This window comes from Aquarana catesbeiana, linkage group LG08, assembly GCF_042186555.1.
Source record: "Aquarana catesbeiana isolate 2022-GZ linkage group LG08, ASM4218655v1, whole genome shotgun sequence".
NCBI classification, from domain to species: Eukaryota; Metazoa; Chordata; class Amphibia; order Anura; family Ranidae; genus Aquarana; species Aquarana catesbeiana.
In genome coordinates, this window is record NC_133331.1 from 106,328,197 (window position 1) to 106,348,508 (window position 20,312).

The 20,312-nt window shown below is 38.8% G+C and overlaps 1 protein-coding gene across 4 annotated transcripts in view; it reads right to left on the minus strand.

Moving 5' to 3' along the window:
* Positions 1 to 20,312, minus strand: part of ARID5B (AT-rich interaction domain 5B) — a 406,103-nt gene that overhangs the window by 92,319 nt on the left and 293,472 nt on the right. The window contains exon 1 of one of the 4 annotated variants that reach the window (XM_073596263.1): positions 13,409 to 13,557. The exons of the other annotated variants lie outside the window; for them this stretch is intronic. Coding sequence (XP_073452364.1) covers positions 13,409 to 13,412 — 4 coding nt within the window. The 5' untranslated portion in view covers positions 13,413 to 13,557. Of the gene's footprint in view, positions 1 to 13,408; positions 13,558 to 20,312 lie in introns of those variants that run through there. 4 annotated transcript variants of the gene reach the window in all.

The following is a 20,312-nucleotide window of genomic DNA, read 5'->3' on the forward strand; positions in this document are numbered from 1 at the left end:
TCCTTTCATATGCAGAAGGATTTTATCACAATTGTGCTCTTTTGAAGGGATGTAGAGAAGAGAATACTGCAGATAAACAGGTAAAACGTATGTATGTAGGAGGATCTGTTTCATCTCTGTCTATGACCTGAGGCTTTTCACATCAAAGGGTATATGAGAGGGTTTACAACCACTTTAAATGTTGGCATTTATGTGCGTCAGAATATTCAGTGTAATTACAGGATAAAAAATATGTTGGGTAAAAAAAAAAAAGTATCATTATGAATTATAGTTACTATGAGCAGTTTAAGATTAATGGTCTTTCTGGTACGTGGCCTATCACACCACAACAAAAGAGCTGTAAGAATTTTATCAAAAAGCCGATTATGAGCACAACTTTATAATATAAACTGAGCTGACTCACTGCTGACATTTACGAGTGACTAATCATTTACTAGAAATACATAGACTTTCAATAACCATTGCTTATTTATGAGCTTTTAAACTTTCATTATATCAGTTACATAAAAAAAAAAAAAAAAAAAAAAGACACTAATGACTTTACAAAAGTTTCCAACTAAGGCCACTATTCACAGGAGACAGGTTCCGTTCCAATTAGCAGGGTATTAGAAGATCAAAAGATTTCCTGATCGGACGCCACTGTCCCCTCAGATCCGAATACCCTCCAATCCAATTCGCCTAAACGGAAGAGGAAAGATCCCCTTCCATGATTTTAGCAGACTGGATTGGACCCTGAGGTAGGCAGGTGTAAACGGACAAAAGTATGTTTACATCCGCTTGTCCACAGGAATGCATGGACCTTCTGATCAGGTTCACTTGAAAATCTGACAGGCGGACCTGATCGGATCACTCGTAAGAAAGGGGCCTGTACAAAAGCCATTATTAATATAGGGTTAAAAAAAAAACAAAAAACAACTGTACATAATCACCTAGATGGCTACAGCATCAGATCGATGCTGCCGCTGTCCCCTGCTGGCTCTGCACTGAGAACTGAGTGATCAAAGACCACTGATCGCTCAGTTCTTGGTCTTCAGTGAGCAGTCTGTCAGTCAACGGCTTTCTGCTCTGCCCCACCAGTGCTTACTGGGCTGTGGAGGGACAGGAGTGACTGACTCAGGCTCTCAGCGGTCAGCTAAATCTGCGACAAAGAAGTGGAGAACCATGCCAGTGCCATAAAAGCTTTGACTATACTTCTCCTCCAACAAATCAAGACCATTGATGAAATCTAGCATATAAACCTCTTTGGTAATTACAGATTTAAAGGATAACTAGAGCTTTTTCCATTTTAATAAGTTAGGTGTTTCTTTCAGTGCAGCTTTGGATCTGACCAGTCCTGCTATACTACTGTATTATGTGCTCTTCGCTACCGAATGTTGTTAAATTGTAATAGGGACCAATCAAAAATATCCCACAAATGCTGCTACTATTCTTAAATGTAGGTGTCCAACAAATGTCACTGCAAGGGCAAACCATACAATCATAAAAGAAGACAAATGATTCTTTGGTGACATCTAAGGACCTGCAGGAAATTTAGCATCTATGGTTAGGAGTCTGCTGAAAGAAAAACATTGAATTAGTAGTTTTTATGAACAGAAATAATGATGGAAACCACTGCTCTAAAAAAAACAAACTGTTTCTTCTGAGAGCACCTGGATGTTCTAAAGCAATACTGGAAAAATGTTTTTCAGATGACAAAAGGCTTTTTGGTAAACCAAAGACTCATAATAAAAAACAAAAAAAAACAAAAACATATGCCACCACTAAAATATCCAAAACTTGAAGTTTGTTTTGCTGCCTTGGGACCTGAATAGCTTAGCAATCAGGGAATGGATGAATAAAATAATGGGTGTCTGATTTATAACATACCTGTAGATGCTGGGCCAAGCAACATGGCAAAAAAGGAACAATATGGTTTAAAGCCAAATTCCAACCATACCAACCAAAACGTTTTAAGTTTTGGATGGTTTTTGGATGGTTTAAAACCTGTTTTTTTTTTTTTTTTAACTGTTGTCTGTGCTTTTCTACAGACCATTCAATTAGAGATTTGTGAAATACAAACAAACCAAAGCAGATTTATATTTAGTAATGTGTCAGTGTACCTTCTGTTGGTGCATCTCTGATCAAAGAATTTGCTGATGTATTGCTAATAAAGAGGATTCTATCATCCAAATTCTCCTCTCCACTCCTCCAAGACCTCTTGCTCTCTAGCTATCGTGTTACCTCCTCCCATGCTCGCCTCTCTCCCATCTTTTGGAACTCCCTACCCCAGTATGTCCAGTCAGCTCCTACCCTGTCTTGCCGTTAGATGATCCTTGAAAACTTCAGGAAAGCCTACCCCACTTCCACCTAAAAACTGCACTTGAGTCACCTCCTTTAGATCACCCCCTGCTGCTATTATCTGTTGTACCACCTCCCCCTCCCTTTAGATTGTTAGCTCCATGAGGAGGGCCCTCCTATTCCTTCTGAATTTGAACTGTGTTGTAATTGTATTGTCTTCCTTTAGCTCTGCGCAAACTGTTGGCGCTACATAAATACAATAACTTTGTTTAAAGAGGAAGTAAACTTCCCTGGTTTGTTTGTACCCATTAGTTAAGCCTATAATAAGGCTTACCTATAGGTACTGTAAATATCTCCTAAACTTGCACCGTTTGGGAGATATTTACTGTATATGCTGCCGATGACGTAATCGGCTCATGCATTCTGAAGGAATGGCCACCCATGCCGGTTCTTCAGAACCCTGTGCCATGACCGGCAGCTCCTGCGTGCATGCTCAGGAGTGACGTCACGTGGCTCCGGACATTCACAGAGCTGGAGTTCGCGTGCCCAGGAAAATAAACAGACGAAGATGGATGCGGCCTCCAGTGAGGACGAGGGCTTCGTTTGCAGGTAAGTTTCACATCTTGTGCTAGTAGTATGTGATTCATAATAGCACATTATGCCTTTACGTTCCAGGTCAGCAAAAAAAAAAAAGACAGCGGTTACTTCCTATTTAAAGTGATTGTAAAGCTTAAAATATATTTTTTTTAAATAATATGTCATACTTACATCCACTGTGTAGTTAGTTTTGCACAGAGTGACAAAAACACAGAGTTCTGGGGTCCCTCGGCGGCTCCTCCCCGTATCAGATAACTCTCTAGGAGAAGCACTCTCCTGGGGGGGTTACCTTGCGGGCTCGCTCCTGAGTCCACCATTCGGTGTCCATAGCCGCTGAATGTATGACTTGGCCCCGCCCCCCGCATCATTGGATTTGATTGACAGCAGCGGGAGCCAATGGCTGCGCTGCTATCAATCTATCCAATGAAGTGCCGAGAACCCCTGGGCAGAAGGACGGTGCGTCCTCACCGTTGGAAATTCCAGGGCTCAGGTAAGTAAAACGGGGGGGCTGGGGGGCCAGTCACTGCCAGGTGTTTTTTTTTTTCACTTTAATGCATTGGAGGCACCGCTGCAGGAACGTGCCCGTGGGTCCCGGGAACTCAATGTTTACCGGCGGCCCGCAATTGCGGTGAGGAGAGGCAGAACGGGGGGAGATGTCTATGTAAATCAGGAGCAGTGATCTCTGTCATGTTGTAGTGAGCCCATCCCCCCTACAGTTAGAACACCTCCCTAGGACACACTTAACCCCTTGATCGCCCCCTAGTATTTAACCCCTTCTCTGCCAGTGTAATTTATACAGTAATCAGTGGCTATTTGTAGCCCTGATCGCTGTATAAATGACAATGGTCCCAAAATAGTGTCAAAAGTGTCCGATGAGTCCGCCATAATGTCGCAGTCCTGATAAAAATCTCAGATCGCTGGCCTAAACTGAGAAAGAAATTTGTTTTGTTTTTTATATTTTTTGGGGCTATTGTAGCACAAAGTAAAATATATTGCTTTTTTTTTTCAAAAATGATGGCTGTTTTTTGTTTATAGCGCAAAAAAATAAAAAACGCAGAGGTGATCAAATACCACCAAAAGAAAGCTCTATTTGTGGGGAAAAAAAGAACATCAATTTTGTTTGGGTACAACGTCGCACGACCGCGCAATTGTCAGCTAAATCGACCCAGTGCTGAATCACAAAAAATGCTCTGGTCAAGAAGGGGGTAAAATCTTCCAGGGCTGAAGTGGTTGACTTTATAAACAGCACTAGATTCCATGGGTAAAATGAAGCACTGTATGCACTTGCATGGTCCATATCTGACACTGAATCCACAGAAAATAATATGTTGCATTATCAATTGAAGTATATATTTCACTCTATAGAAGCACTAATAATTCTCTACTGATTAGCTGCACTAGTCATGCTGGATATTTGCTTTTAAATTCCATACATTAACTAAAGGATAAATTCACCTTTTGTAACATGTTACACCCATATTCAACGTGTACTATCTAACATGTTACAAATGCACCCCTAACTCCACCCCTAGGTTCCCATTTTGACAGCTAGTGGGGGATCTTCTTCCTCCACCAGCTGTCACAAACTAATAAAAAAAACAAAAAAAAAAAAAGCTTCACCCAGCCTTGTCACTCATTCACAGGGTTCTGTGAATGGGAAAATTACAAGTCCCAACAGCCTTTGCGGCTGTCAGCTTGTCGTTCTCAATGAACTACCAGATTGCTCTTAATAGTTCACAGTGTCAGAGTGTAACTGCCTTCCCATATTGGAGGTACAGGCAGACAGATACATAGACAGTCTGCAGGAAGATCTGCCGATCGTGGGTGCAATGATTTACAGGTCCCTAACAAAACAAAAATAAATGCATATTTTTTTACCTGCAAAAAAGTGTACATTTATTTTTTGTAAAAGTGAACTTATCTTTTAAAAAAAATAATCCATGCCAGCTTTATCCTAACATTTGATAAGCTCTAATATCCACCCAAATGATTAGAGCAGACCTAGCTAGAAATGTAAAATTTTTACTTGCTGCACTGTAATGACGTCTGTATCTGTATAGTACAAAACTATCAAATTATGAGTCCAAGTGTAACAAGTGGCATTAGCGGAAGCATTTTCTAGACAGATGTTTTTTAAGGACAGAATTGTGATATTAGTGTCCCCTAGGGTAATAATCATCACTTTAACCACATCAGCACTTGAAGGTTTTACCTCTTAAGACCAGGCCTTTTATGCTATTGAGCACTGCACTAATTGTAATTGTGCAGTCATGCAATACTGCACCTAAGCAAAATTTATATAATTTTTTTAACACAAAATAGAGCTTCCTATTGATGATATTTCCACTGGGTTATTTTTTTATTATATAAATAATAAAAAGACAGAAAATTTTGAAAAAAAAAGAAATTTTTTTACTTTTTGTTAACCACTTGCTGACCGCCGCACGCCGATGTACGTCCAAAGTTTGGCGGCGGATGTCGTTGTTATGGAAGCAGCTAGCTGCCATAACCCTGGTATCCCCGTTTTCGTGCGGCGGTCAGCTTTCAGATAAAAGTGGTCTCTGCAGCGGATATCGCTTTTATCGGTGGCGGGAGAGGGCCCCCCTTCCGCCACTTACCAGAGCTGTCGGTAGCGGTGGAGGCAATCGTGTCTGTCTGTCTGCTGTGCCTGGAGATGAGTGAGGCTAAGATGGCGCCCACTCGTCTCCATGACACTGCTGGGTGGAAGCGACGTCAAAACGTCACTTCCGCCCATACGTCTTAAAGGCACATTTTTTTCAATGTCATTTTTTTTAATTACTTTTTTTATTTTTTTTTTTTTTATGCATTTTAGTGTAAATATGAGATCTGAGGTCTTTTTGACCCCAGATCTTATATTTAAGAGGACCTGTCATGCTTTTTTCTATTACAAGGGATGTTTACATTCCTTGTAATAGGAATAAAAGTGACACAATTTTTTTTTTTAAAACAGTGTAAAAATAAATAAAATCATTTTTTTACTTTTTGTTAACCACTTGCTGACCGCCGCACGCCGATGTACGTCCAAAGTTTGGCGGCGGATGTCGTTGTTATGGAAGCAGCTAGCTGCCATAACCCTGGTATCCCCGTTTTCGTGCGGCGGTCAGCTTTCAGATAAAAGTGGTCTCTGCAGCGGATATCGCTTTTATCGGTGGCGGGAGAGGGCCCCCCTTCCGCCACTTACCAGAGCTGTCGGTAGCGGTGGAGGCAATCGTGTCTGTCTGTCTGCTGTGCCTGGAGATGAGTGAGGCTAAGATGGCGCCCACTCGTCTCCATGACACTGCTGGGTGGAAGCGACGTCAAAACGTCACTTCCGCCCATACGTCTTAAAGGCACATTTTTTTCAATGTCATTTTTTTTAATTACTTTTTTTATTTTTTTTTTTTTTATGCATTTTAGTGTAAATATGAGATCTGAGGTCTTTTTGACCCCAGATCTTATATTTAAGAGGACCTGTCATGCTTTTTTCTATTACAAGGGATGTTTACATTCCTTGTAATAGGAATAAAAGTGACACAATTTTTTTTTTTAAAACAGTGTAAAAATAAATAAAATCATGTACAATAAGTAATAAAAATACATTTTTTTTTTAAAGAAAAATCCCCGCTCCAACGAGCTCGCGCGCAGAAGCGAACACATACGTGAGTAGCACCCGCATATGAAAACGGTGGTCAAACCACACATGTGAGGTATCGCCACAATCGTTCGAGCGAGAGCAATAATTCTAGCCCTAGACCTCCTCTGTAACGCAAAACATGCAACCTGTAGAATTTTTTAAACGTCGCCTATGTAGATTTTTGAGGGTAAAAGTTTGACGCCATTCCACGAGCGGGCACAATTTTGAAGCGTGACATGTTGGGTATCAATTTACTCAGCGTAACATTATCTTTCACAATATAAAAAAAAATTGGGCTAACTTTACTGTTGTCTTATTTGTTAATTCAAAAAAGTGAATTTTTTCCAAAAAAAGCACGCTTGTAAAATCGCTGCACAAATACAGTGTGAAAAAAAGTATTGCAATGACCGCCATTTTATTCACTAGGGTTAGAAAAAAAACAATATATAATGTTTGGGGGTTCTAAGTAATTTTCTAGCCAAAAAAACTGTTTTAAACATGTAAACACCTAAATTCCAAAACAAGGGTAGTCCTTACGTGGCTATAAAACATATCCAATAAAAACTTTTAAAAAAAATCAACTGTCTTCATAATTTTAGGACAAAATTTATTTTGCTTGCACGTCTTTTGGTAAAGAAAAAATCCAATAAGTGTACTGATTGGTTTGCATGAAAAAGTTATCACATGTACAAACTATGGTACATATACTGGAATATATATATATATATATATATATATATATATATATATATATATATATATATACACACACACACATATATTGTGTATACACATATACATACACACCCCCAACAGATATGCAGAATGGATCATTAGCACTCCAAACAGTAGCATGTGTCTCTAAATCCTTCCCCTTATTTCAGAAAGAAAAATATGATTATTGCCTATCAGCCCTCTCTGAAATCACATTACATGGCAAGCATTAATACAAGTCACCATCACAAGCTGAAATCTGAATGACAAATCAATCATAAGCTAGTGACATTATGACATATTGATTTAAAGGATTACAATATTCTCTTGGTAGATGTTATTCAAACCATCACTCTGCCCCCACCAGCACCAAAAAAGAAAAAATCCAATAAGTGTACGGATTGGTTTGCATGAAAAAGTTATCACATGTACAAACTATGGTACATATACTGGAATATATATATATATATATATATATATATTTTTTTAATACTAATAATGGTGGTGATCAGCAACTTATATTGGGACTGTGATAGTGACACTAATTGAACTGACTGACGCGGACATCAGCAGTGACACTAATACAGTGATACTATACACTGTCACTGTACTAATGAAACTGGCTGGGAAGGAGTAATCAAGGGGTTAAGTGTGTGCCTAACAAGTGTAATGTGTATTATGTGCTGCTTTTTACTAAAAATCTTTGTTCCCTCTCCCTGCTTTGCAGACAAAGATTGTTCCCCCTGTACAAGTTTTGTTTTGTTTGTTTGTCAACACAGGGCTCTGGGCTGTAATTGGACACAGCCAATCAGCAGGTCCCGGGCTAACAAAATTGGCGGGGTGGCACATGCGCCCTGTACCTGGAAAGAGCCAGTGACATACATTGATGTGCCTGCAGGTGGCACCCGTTCTGCAGTACAATGCTGGTGGATGGTCCGGAAGTGGTTAATATTTCCAATTGGGCACAGTAGATAACCTTAGGCTGGCTTCACACCTTTGAACTGTGGGAATGTGTATTTTGCATTCTGTGTTGCTGCAGTGCCATTCATTCTTAAAGCGGTATTAAACCCAAAATATAATATATAATATATTGCAGCTTACCAATCATTAGTGTGGATGTGGTGGCTGCATTAGATTTTTTAATATATTGTTGTAGGCTTTTTCTGGCTAATAACACACCTCCTTTATTAGGCTGGCCATACATTGTACAATTTTCCTTTAGATTTACCAAACCATATAATATGAGGTCAAACCTTAACACTTTCAATTTGTATGCAATCAGACAGGCCCTTGCACTGCATAGTTGAAGGCAGATCTAAAGGAAATTGAAAAAATTGTATAATGTATGGCCAAGCTTTAGAGTGGCCCCAGGGGCACATTTGGACAGCAACATTGTCAGTCTGGGGGGGAGGGGAGTGTTAGATGTACTAGCTGATCTACATACACTAACAATTGAAGCCAAACTCCAGCTCAAAGTTTATAATCAAGGTACAGGTCAAGGTACTGTTTTTTCCTTTTGTTATAAAGATTTTGCATAAATAAATGAAAGCTGATCATTGTAAGCATCCCTGCTAGGGAGGTGTGAGAAGAACCTGTTTTTCAAAAGTAGCTAGGCCAACAAGGCATGGCCTATTGCTAGGGTGGGTCTCAAAAGCCATGCATTTGCAGCACACGAAGATGTGCATTAAGCATTTTCATGCGCTCTCCGATTCACCATTATAGGGCACATGGTGCACATTGCACACTGACATAGGTAAAAACATACCTGAATCACGCAATTCAACAAATATATGTAAACCAGACAAAGCAATGTTTGTTGATGCCTCATGATGTGCACAATATAAAGCACAGGTCTTAATTATGTTGGCTCTTTGGCTTTAGTCCTTTCTAAATCACTGACCAGGAAAAAATAAGCAGATCAGATTCGTACCTGTGAATCCCTTAAAGCGCTGAAGCCAGGAAGTCGGCATGAGAACCAGGCAACTAGTATTTGAGATAATGGCAGACTTCTTTTTTATGCAATGAAGTGTTTCCTTTAAAGGATTTGTCACCTCCTTCATTATAAAAACCATGTGTAGTTAAACACAAAACATGGTTTAATTTACAATTCTAAAATGTGAAGCATAACAAAATTACAGACTTGTATCTAACTTTTATTACTTACTAAACAGAACTTATTAAAAAAAAGTCTCACGTGCAAACTAGCTTGTGAACCAGATCTAATTCCCTACACATGTATACATCACACCATAACCCACAATGTTTTATTCCATCTACTTTAAATTTCAACCTCTGAGCTAAATTTAACACTTTAATAAAATGGAGCAATTAGAATTTGTATGTATTGCATGTGTTATCTATTATCATTATGTAATATTAATTGTCTCATTATGCTCTTGTCCAAACACATAGGTCTGTTTCTGAAACACATCTATGTGCTAGCGAACTGTCAATATTACCATGAGCCAGGAGTCACAATGTTTTACAATTATTTTGTAACAGGGAATTTTTTTTTTAATTGTGAATGCTGTTTTGTATTGTTAAAGAGTCATTTCACTTTCGTTAAACTTTGATATAACTCCTACACAAGCTACTTTTAACTTCCAAGTAGAAGTTAAAGCTATATAATACCCCAGCTTTGAAATGCTGCCTTCCCCATATACTTTAGCATAAATCACAATTTAATACCTTTTTTTCATGTTTTTCTTTTTATCAAGTTCTGCCTCCTCTGCATACCATGGTAGGCTGACAATGGGGCTGAACTATACAGAGCTGTGACTTCAATCCCAAGGGTCAATAGTTCTAGCTGTTACGGGAGGGAGAGTTCCCTCCCACCATAGTGTTGCGATCAAATGACCCCATAGAAAAACTAAAGAAAAAAAAGGTATTTATATATTGAAACGTACCCAGGACAATGGGGAGCAAGGGTAAAGCAGCATTTAAAGAACAGGGTATTGTATAAGGGTCCACTTTCACTGAGAATGAAATGTGTTGGAAGGTTCTTCCTCAGGTGGAGACCAAGCTGAAGCCACTTTTACAGTTTGTGACTGTTGGTGTGCTTTAACAGTGTGCAAGAGGGCATCATTTTGTTGTAGTCTTAGGACTGCACCTGATGAGCCTACATGCAATCCAAGCAGCACTTGGAAGCAGCATAAGCTAGCTGGAGCGACATAACGGGGCATTTTTTAAAAAGTTTTAGAAGTGTATTTTAAGCATTTTTTGCAGCTTCAGGTGTTTTTGTTTAGCCAATAGAAAGCACTAGGGGAAGGCGAGGGAGAGGAAATTAGGGGTGGAGAGCTGCTGTTTGAGCAGAAATGGAGTGACAAAAACGTTCATAAAAACACTTAAGTCAGGCATTTCTATTGAAGTCTATGGGGGCAAAAAAGTTTGTAATCTGCCAAAAAAAGCTCATGAACTTTCTTTGAGCAACAGGCATTTTGCTTCAGGTGACAGAATGCTTATATGTAAATAGGGGCCATTGAAATGAATGGGATTTGACTTGTTTAGCATTTTAGAGCTTCAAGCAGATAATCGCTCAGGTGTGAAAGGGGCTTAATACTATTAAAATGAGCCATCTACTTCAGTCTACAAATAGCTGTCTTTGCATAAACGGGAAAAATATCCCCTTTGTTTCCCCCATGGCAGCCAAGAGTGTTTTGTACATGGATTATAGTTTACTGCTGATGTGCTCACTGCTTTACTCAGCATTTTGTGCCTTATTGCGACACTAGGACCAAACATGACTATAGCAGGAGGACCCTCCCACTATGTGGGACTGAATGCGTGTATCAGTTTCTGGGTAGTAGGAACAGGTTAGAGTTTGCCATGGAGATTACTAAACATTCTTGCAAGATATGTACTTGACCTGACAAATACTGTTGTCTTCCTCAACTAGATTGCAAATCCAATTTTTTTTTACTTTTGAGATACATTTTACAAAAAAGGACTGCAATTACTTCTACAAGCTACTTTATTAGTGACCAATGAACAAGCCAAAAACATTGCTGGCCTTGCTTGCACAGCGCACAGATGATTGGCAGCTAATTGTGACATGCTCTAGAATGAAATGCATTAATTATGTGTAAATTGCTTCAACTGTGCCTAAATACCACTGGGACAGTAACTAAATACTAAACACAGGCAGCAATTTCAGCAGCTCTTGTTTATTTACTATATACTTAAACATGTATTTTCTATTATTACTCATAATTGCTTAGACTGGAGACCATGTTCAGTAATATTGAAGAATCATATGGGATGTTTCATGTTATTATGACGTGCTGATAACAATCTAAGCAGAAAATTACTTCCCTTGGAATTACTGCTTCACTTCTTTTCTTGTATACTGAGCAACCGATTAAGAAGAACAAAAAAAAAAAAAAAGCAACGTATTACAGAGAAAAATAAACGTGTTTACTTCTTGACATGCTTTTATATTATTGACAAATCTAGAGGGGAATGACAGCACAACTACCCATGCAAAACATCAATTTAATAAAAAGTAGACAAAAAATACCATGCAATAATTAATAAAGCAATTCCAAAAGCAAAGGGGATATATGGAATGCGGTAACCCATAGCAACTGTGGATACCATTTACAAAAACTATGGATACCAATCACAGGAAAGAAGATGGTATTGCTGGAGCCATGGATAACAATCAAATAGGTTAAGTAGATCACAGCCTATGGTGCAAAGGTGTGAATTTTGGTTGTTTCCTGATGAACTGTCAAAATTCAAGCCATCGGAGGTCCTGTCAGGACCCTCTCATGCCCAACATCCCCTCCATTAAAAGAAGTGAAGGAGCCAGTCATTGTCTTGACCAAACAGCGCCACTGTTTGGGTATTTTGACAGCCATTGGTACCAGAATACAATAACCACACACTGTTTAGCATGAGCGGATGAATCTAAATAAAAAAAAAAAAAGATCCATGTGTATATGGACCAGCTAACGTGATTATTAAATCAAACACTACAAGACAGCGCCATGAACATGTACGTTGTTGCATCTCCTAAATTTTATTCTACCATAGGTAAATGACAGTGATTGGAACACATGAATAATGCAAGTAACATAACATATCAGTTTACAGCAAACATAACTTTGAATTGTGCCTCCTAGTTGGTTTTTAGGATCACTGCTGCATTCATACAAGTTGCCAAACCCAAAACATCTGATTTGAGATCAGACACTTCAAGGTATCGTGTGCGCCTAAGACCGCCCCCTCATTTTACTGCAGCATGGAAAAAGTGAAGGTATATGGAACATATTTGTGATGAGACAAGTGACTCAAATCAGTAAAATAGTCATGTTTAAAAAAAAAAAAAATGTATATTTATATTTTATATATATATATATATATATATATATATATATATATATATATATATATATATATATATATATATATATATATATATATATATACACATACATACATACATACACACACATATATTGTGTATACACACATACATACACACCCCCAACAGATATACAGAATGGATCATTAGCACTCCAAACAGTAGCATGTGTCTCTAAATCCTTCCCCTTATTTCAGAAAGAAAAATATGATTATTGCCTATCAGCCCTCTCTGAAATCACATTACATGGCAAGCATTAATACAAGTCACCATCACAAGCTGAAATCTGAATGACAAATCAATCATAAGCTAGTGACGGTATGACATATTGATTTAAAGGATTACAATATTCTCTTGGTAGATGTTATTCAAACCTTCACTCTGCCCCCACCAGCACCAAAAATAAGAGAAAAGCTGTCACAACTGAATCTGCATGAGATCCATCGTCTTCCCTAATTGTTTTTCACTTTAAATTTGTCACACAGAGAACTGGCAAAGCTCTTGACATGTTACATTTACATTTTAATCAGTCTGCAAATACTGTGCAATTTGGCACTCACTTAAAAAAAAAAAAGCCCTGCATTTACAGAGATGCTTTATCGTCCCTGTGTATGAATTAACAGCGTCAGGCTGAATTGTACAAGGAGGTTACAGTGTCCGAGCATCTTGTATGAAAACACAAGCAGCAACAATTAAATAATAATAAAAAAAAAAAACACCCAGCTAGTGCTTATAAAGTTTGTCTCCTGTATGCAATCCTGTTACTATCAAACATAAAACATGCAAATTCAGGGTGGGAAAAAAGATAAAGGAGCATTTACCCATTCCAGGCGAATAGCATCTGTCTCATTTATATCAGTTCTCATGAATGCTACACTGCATTTGACTGGCCATTAAATCCCTGAAGTCTCGACTTGGTGGGGATGTGAGCTTAACACAAAATGAACACTTTGAGTAGCTGCTGTGAGCTTACAACTCCCCTCCCCCTTAGCTACAGTACATTACTCGTATAAACACAGATTACATTAGTGGCTTAGGAGTGGGATGACTTTAGCTGGCTGCCAGTTGGGGCTGCACTATACCACCTTTTAAATGTAGGTTATGACGTTTCGCTTGAATTACTTTTTTTTCTTCTTCTGTTTACTACATTGTTGGCTTTGACCTCTTAGAAGTCTCCAGTGCCTGACACAGTCAACAGTCAGCGTAAAAAAAAAAAAAAAAAGATAAAAGAAAACCAGAGGTGGAAAATATGTAAAAATGATTAACTAGTTTTATGAAACCTGCATTTAATCAAAAGCTGCTTTTCAGCCTAGACATCAAGTGCAGCAGAGAAAATAGTTCTAATAAGCTTCAGAGGTAAACACTTGCCAAACGTGTTTGTCCTCATCTCTTAATGCCTTCCAATACGTGGTATCTTTGTTTTTTCCATTTAAAAAAGTAATTTCTTAAAAAAAAAAAAAAAAAAAACTAACAGCAACACATTCTTGTTCTAAAGCAAAGGAAAAACCCAGAATGCCTGTCCACGTCAGTATATTAAAAATTGTATTTTAAGTGTCGGTTTACATTTTACTTTTTTTTTTTGCCACAAACTGCTTAGGTTAAAGATCATAGAAAAGATGTTCATACTACTTCTATTCTAAAGTACAGAAACATTTCAGTCTAAAGTAATCATACATGAACAGTCCCATCTAACTGAAGTGGTAAATAAAACAGCTTATAGTCCATTAAAATTCTAACAATAACCTCTTATTTGCAGCATATGTCAAGGCAATATAAAGAAAAAATCAAAATCAAAATCACATATGCAGTACATCTCTGCAATACATCCACATTTCCCCATGCTTAAACCCTTTATAGACCCCGCAAATACAGAATACCTGTTGATTTGCCAGAAATGAACTCAGCTCCTATACCCTGTTGTGGGCCGAAAACCAACAGCATTTTTGCTAGACTAAAGCTTAGCACACACTACTAGTTTTTTGTTGGAGCCGCTGTACTTACAATCCAATTTTAGTATAGCAATCTTCCCTGCTGTGCTATTGTGTTCTGAGAGGAGGAAGGCCCCCCTGCCAGAACACTCTGGTCAGCGCTTTCAGCCATTGGCTGAGAGCACTGATCGTGAGACGGTTGGCAGACCATTTTCGGTCATGAGCCTTTGACAGAAGCCAAACGAACGGCCGGCTTCTGTCGGCCAGGCTGCCATGCACACACACCTAATGTCGGATGGTTTCTTTTGAACTGGCCGATGATGCCCGACATTTGGCCCGTGTGTACTAGGCTTTAGTGGTGTCCGCCCTGGTTCAATATCTTTTGCCAACATTCCCAACCACCCCTACCCTCAGGTCTGGGCAACATAAAAGCTATTTACTCTGTAGTCCAACATTAAAAAAAATGAGAGAACACAAGAAGTGTGCAGAGGACACAAAGGACAGCTCTGAATTACTCACAAGATCAACAGGATTTTTTTGTACTTCTCAAATAGATTTAACAAAACGCTTCCAACAGTGTAATAAGCAGACCAAAAGGGAAGAATTAAGATATGTTAGGGGAAAAATACATTTTAAATATACGATTAAAAAGGTTTTGTAACCCCTAATGGGGCAACAGTGGGAGGAAGCAGTTCAGTCTATTCCTAATTGCTCTTTAAATACATCTCATAAAGTGTCTCAGCTATATATTGTACTTAGAGTACACTATACCCCAGCAAAGCTTCATAGGATGGATAAACTGGCAGACCCCTTGGGTGGTAGGTGCAGACGGGATACGGGAGACCACATACATCTCCTCTAGCGTTGCCCGAAACTCCATAGTTATTGGAGTGGAGTTCTCTCAACACTCAATTGGGTGTTTCAGACAACTGTACCTCTGGATCCGATCTGCTGCGTGTTGGGTATCTTGGAGGAGGCGATTCCGGAGGAGATGGTTAGGATTGCCTTCTCTCTGGCCTTGTTCCAGGCCAGAAAGGTTATCCTTATGGGATGGAAATAATCTATTCCGCATGCAGTTACCTCTTGGATAACACATATAAGAAATACCCTCATAATGGAGCGGTATATCTATCAGCATAGGGGGAACTCAGGCAAGTTCAAAAAGCTTTGGGCCCCTTGGCTTGCTACACCAGGAATAAGCCCTAAGGAACTTGGCATATAAAGAATTCTTCAATGTCCCACAAGATGATTATGTTTAGTACATGTATAGCTGACTGCTAAGAAGCTTAGACAAGATTGATACATGAGAGAAACAAACTGTACTTTGGTAGGCAAATGTTTGATGCGATATATGCAAATGCATGTTGGACTTTGAAATGTACACTGGAAGTTGTTTTCTTTTCAATAATTGAACGATATTAAAAAAAAAAAAAGGTTTTGGAATATTTGCTAGATAACGATCCAACCAGAAATCCAGGGCTGTCCTGTGGACTCTGTAATGCTGTCATAAAGTTTGCTAGGACTACAGAATACATACCCTATACTATGGGGAAAAACAGGGTTCACTGTAGACGTAACACTTTCGATCCTAGAGTGACAACATGGCTCCTCGATACATACAATACACATGTCATCCTAAGCCAGGAAGTGTTTTACTAGCATCATCAGGTTAGAATAAAGGGGGGAAAAGCCTAAAACATTAAAACTAATGAAGTCACCACAACGAAGGACCGGAATGTCACAATATATTACATTTTTTGTCCTTTGGTTTGGATAGAGTTTAAAGCCCAACTCCAGGGAATACCTTTTATAGTTTTAGTCAGTAAAGAGAAAGGTCAGACCTCTTGCTTTGATGACTGTCTAACTGCCTTACAGGGAGACAAAATGAGTTGGAATATTCACAGCAATCTCACAAACAATAACAACCTGTCCAAAGTTTTTTACCCTACTCAAGTCCATCTAATTTTGTTTTTAGCTAGAGTTAGGCAAAGAAAATTCCAGACAAGGTTGGGTTTTTTAAACTTCAGACCTGCTTTGGGATGCCATTCATCTTGACAGAAACTGATGCAATAAAACCACATCAAACATGCCTTGCTCTGGTGCACTGAGTTAGAAAATATCAATCTTGTCTGATTTTGGCCGAGTTGTATTATGTTGTATTATGTTATCCCATTCAGAATATATGTGCTGCCTTAATGCAATGCTCTGTAACACATGGCAACTCGAGGTAACGCACTGCAATGCATTTCTAAACTGCGAATGGACCCCAAACAAACCTCCTGGTTAAGATTAAGGCCAAGAGGTGCAATCTATTATCCATGTGAGGCAGAAAATCTGCATCTGTGCATCCCTTTGAGCCTGGTTTCATTTTTCTGCTAAAGGCTTGATTTTACCAATTTCAAGCTAAATGCATGCCCATTGGAGTTAAGCACCAGCCAACACTGCTCTGTCCACTCAATGAGTGAGCCCTCAATAGGGACAGAGGCACTCTTGTTGGCGAGGGGGGTTACAGGTAGGTGGGACTTAGAGTAGGGTGAAGCCCTTATTAACAAAGTGAAGCGGTATTAAAGGGACATGCAGAATACACTTTTCTGGTTGACCAAGGTATAAGCTGGTACATTTTAAAGGCCAAGTTCACCTTTTTTTTTATTTCTAAACTTCAGCTCCCCTAAGTACCATTAATGTACCTCTGTTGCAGAAATAAAAAGGCTTTCTTTTATTTTTTAGAACAAGGCTTTACCTTAGCCCTTGCTGTATTTCTTATAAAACTTAATCACTTCCTGGTATATAGAGAAGAAGCAGTTTACCAGCTGACATCATTAGCACACATTCTTCACCCATCAACTAGGTTTGCACAGCATCCCTCCACGCATGCATTTTCTGGGCTTGTCGATGTAGGCTGCCACAGCTGCTATGTTTGCCAAGTCTGCATGCTAAACTCTCTGGGGCCACATGAGGCCCCCCAGGTTGGATACCAGTGATATGGTGCTAGACCTGCCTGATTGGATACAGTGTGATTGAATAGATGTGTGCTCCTATTCCATAGTTTTGGTAAATCTAAAGGAAATTGTACAGATTGTATAGAGCACGGCCACTTTTATACAGCTAAAATTAACTAGTGTTTTTAATTTTAGCTGTATAAAAGTGGCCGCGCTCTATACAATCTGTACAATCTCCTTTAGATTTACCAAAACTATGGAATAGGAGCACACATCTATTCAATCACACTGTATCCAATCAGACAGGTCTTGCACCTCTCTCCTCTTGGTCCTCTCTAAAAAACATAGGGCAGACCATTCAAGTGAACAGATTGCCCTATGCGTGACAAGTGGAAAAGCTCCAAAACGCCCCCCCCCCCCAAAAAAAACATCCCGCTAATTGAAGATGTGAACGGGGCCTGACAGCTGAGTGTATCCATCCACTCTCTATGTACTTTTATAAAGCTGGCCAAGGACTATGCAATCTGATTGTGCAATTTCCTTTAGATTTACCCAAGCTATGGAATAGGAGGACCCACCTGAACAATCCATTCAATTTGTGTCAAATCAGACAGGCCCGTGCACTCCATAGCTGATGGTAGAAATCAGCAAGGAAACATTGTAGGAAATTGTACAATCAGATTGTACAGAAAGTGGGTGGAAGGTGGTATAGTAATGAAGGAAGTGTGGTCCAGAGCGGTGACCACACCCTCTTCTGTGATGCAACAAGGAAGTGAATGCTACTGGGAGATGAACTACAGGAATTGAATGCTGTCTAACTGGAAGTAATAGAGTCTTAAAAACTATTTAAAACTATTTAAAAAATCCAATTACACAGACAAGATTTCAAAACCTTCTATAAACAAGGTAAGTGAGAGAAAAGCACACTGGGACAGCAGGGCCAGAAATGTCATTAGAAAACGCTTCTATTTATTATGAAACGTGAAATTCTGCACACAAAAAAGTAACCTTAGCCTTTAATGCTTGCCTTTTAAAAGGTTAAAAATTATTTTTTCTCCAAAGTATCAACCCTGATGAGGTGTAACCAATATTGTGAGGAATACTATTTTGTGAGTATTCAAGAAAAATGAAGAAATTCTTCTAAATTGTTTCCAAACTCTTTATAGATAGAATCAAGGAAACATGTTTAATTTGTGTACATCACCACTGTTTAAAGTTAATCAGTCATGAAGAAAATAGTGCTGGACACACAGCAGTTAACTAATAAGATAAAGTAACCGGATTTTGCCGAGTCTGCTAATGGCTAGACTAATGTGTACAAAAGAAAACTTAGTGCTGTGGAGTTCAGTCTCCATGCAGCCTCTATATTTGTCCTCTACAAAAATATTGGAGATTTAAAGCCCAACTCAGGCTAATTTTTAAAAATTTAATTTTGGAGATCATTGGGAAGGTTTAGGACAGCTCTCTGTGTTCTTGTTGAGGAGATTCCCCTTGACTTGATAACTGTCAGATTAGCTGAACGCCAGAGGTAATCTTTCCTAAGGGCACACAAAAATATTGCAGATTGTGAAGAAATTCTGACATTAGACTCTATCCAAAATAACAGCCAGAAAAAAAAGTGGCTATTTTCAGCTGAGGCCAATGAAATTTGAAAATTACAGTCACATGGCTAAAGATGCTCCTTAGGCTGGCCATACATGGGTCAAATTCTGAAAGAATTTTCTTTCGAAAATCTCATCTAAGAATTTTCACTCAAATATTGCACCATTAGTGGCCCGCTTCAACTGCTGATTTTCGTGCGCCTATCGAATTTGAGTGATCGGGCATGTTGGAAAGGTTTTGAAAAATGAAAAATTTTCTAATCAATGATGAGAGAATCATGTTAGAAATATAATCAAAAAAGAAGTGAGCAAGAAAATAGAATTCCCAGAAAGAAAAGAAGTTTCCCGGCCACGAAAATTCTTTTCTGTAGCAGCATGAGGTGAAATTGAAGGCTTGGTTGGTCGAATTTCGAAATCAATGGTGGCAACATTGGATCACAAAATTTCTGATTTTTGAAAGAAAATTTGTTCAGAATTCGACCCATGTATGGCTTGCATTATTCCTGTCTTAAAGCTTTGTGAATTGAGTCTTTTCTTTTATAAAGTACAAAGATCATATGTCACATGCAGCAAGCCTTATTATTGTTACAATTAAAAAGAAATAGGAACCCATAAGCCTATCCCACTTTTGGGTTTGTACCGCTATGAGTCCGTTATACAAACTTATGGTTGCTACGAGTTAGATCTTAAATTGACTGAAATGCAAACATGTAGGACATGAATGGCTGGTCACACGCACAAGGATATAATAAAGTTGACCCACTTATTGCCACCTCTGTAAGTAACAATCATAGGGGAGCTGGGGCTGAGCTGTCCAAGGCGCTAAAATCAAAACAGCTCCGAAAACTACTAAAAAAAATACAGTCCCAGTAAGATGTAGTGAAGAGATATGAATAAATTATACCTATGAATTAAATACCTGTTTTCTGACAACCTAGTTCACTAGAAAGCAGCCAAACCCTAGCAGTGTTGGTAGTGTCTATGGTAAAACTAGTAGCACATATCAATCTATATACTGGATAATCCCACTGTGTGAAGGCATAGGGACTACTCAATATATTAACAGTATTTTAACAAAGATGGAGGCTTAAAGGGGTTGTAAAGGTAAACATTTTTTCACCTTAATGCATTCTATGCATTAAGGTGAAAAAACTACTGACAATACCGCCGCCCCCAGCCCCCCCGTTTTACTTACCTGACCCCTCGAAAGTCGGCTGCTCGTTCCCGACATCCATTCCGCTGCTCAGCCTGGCCGCT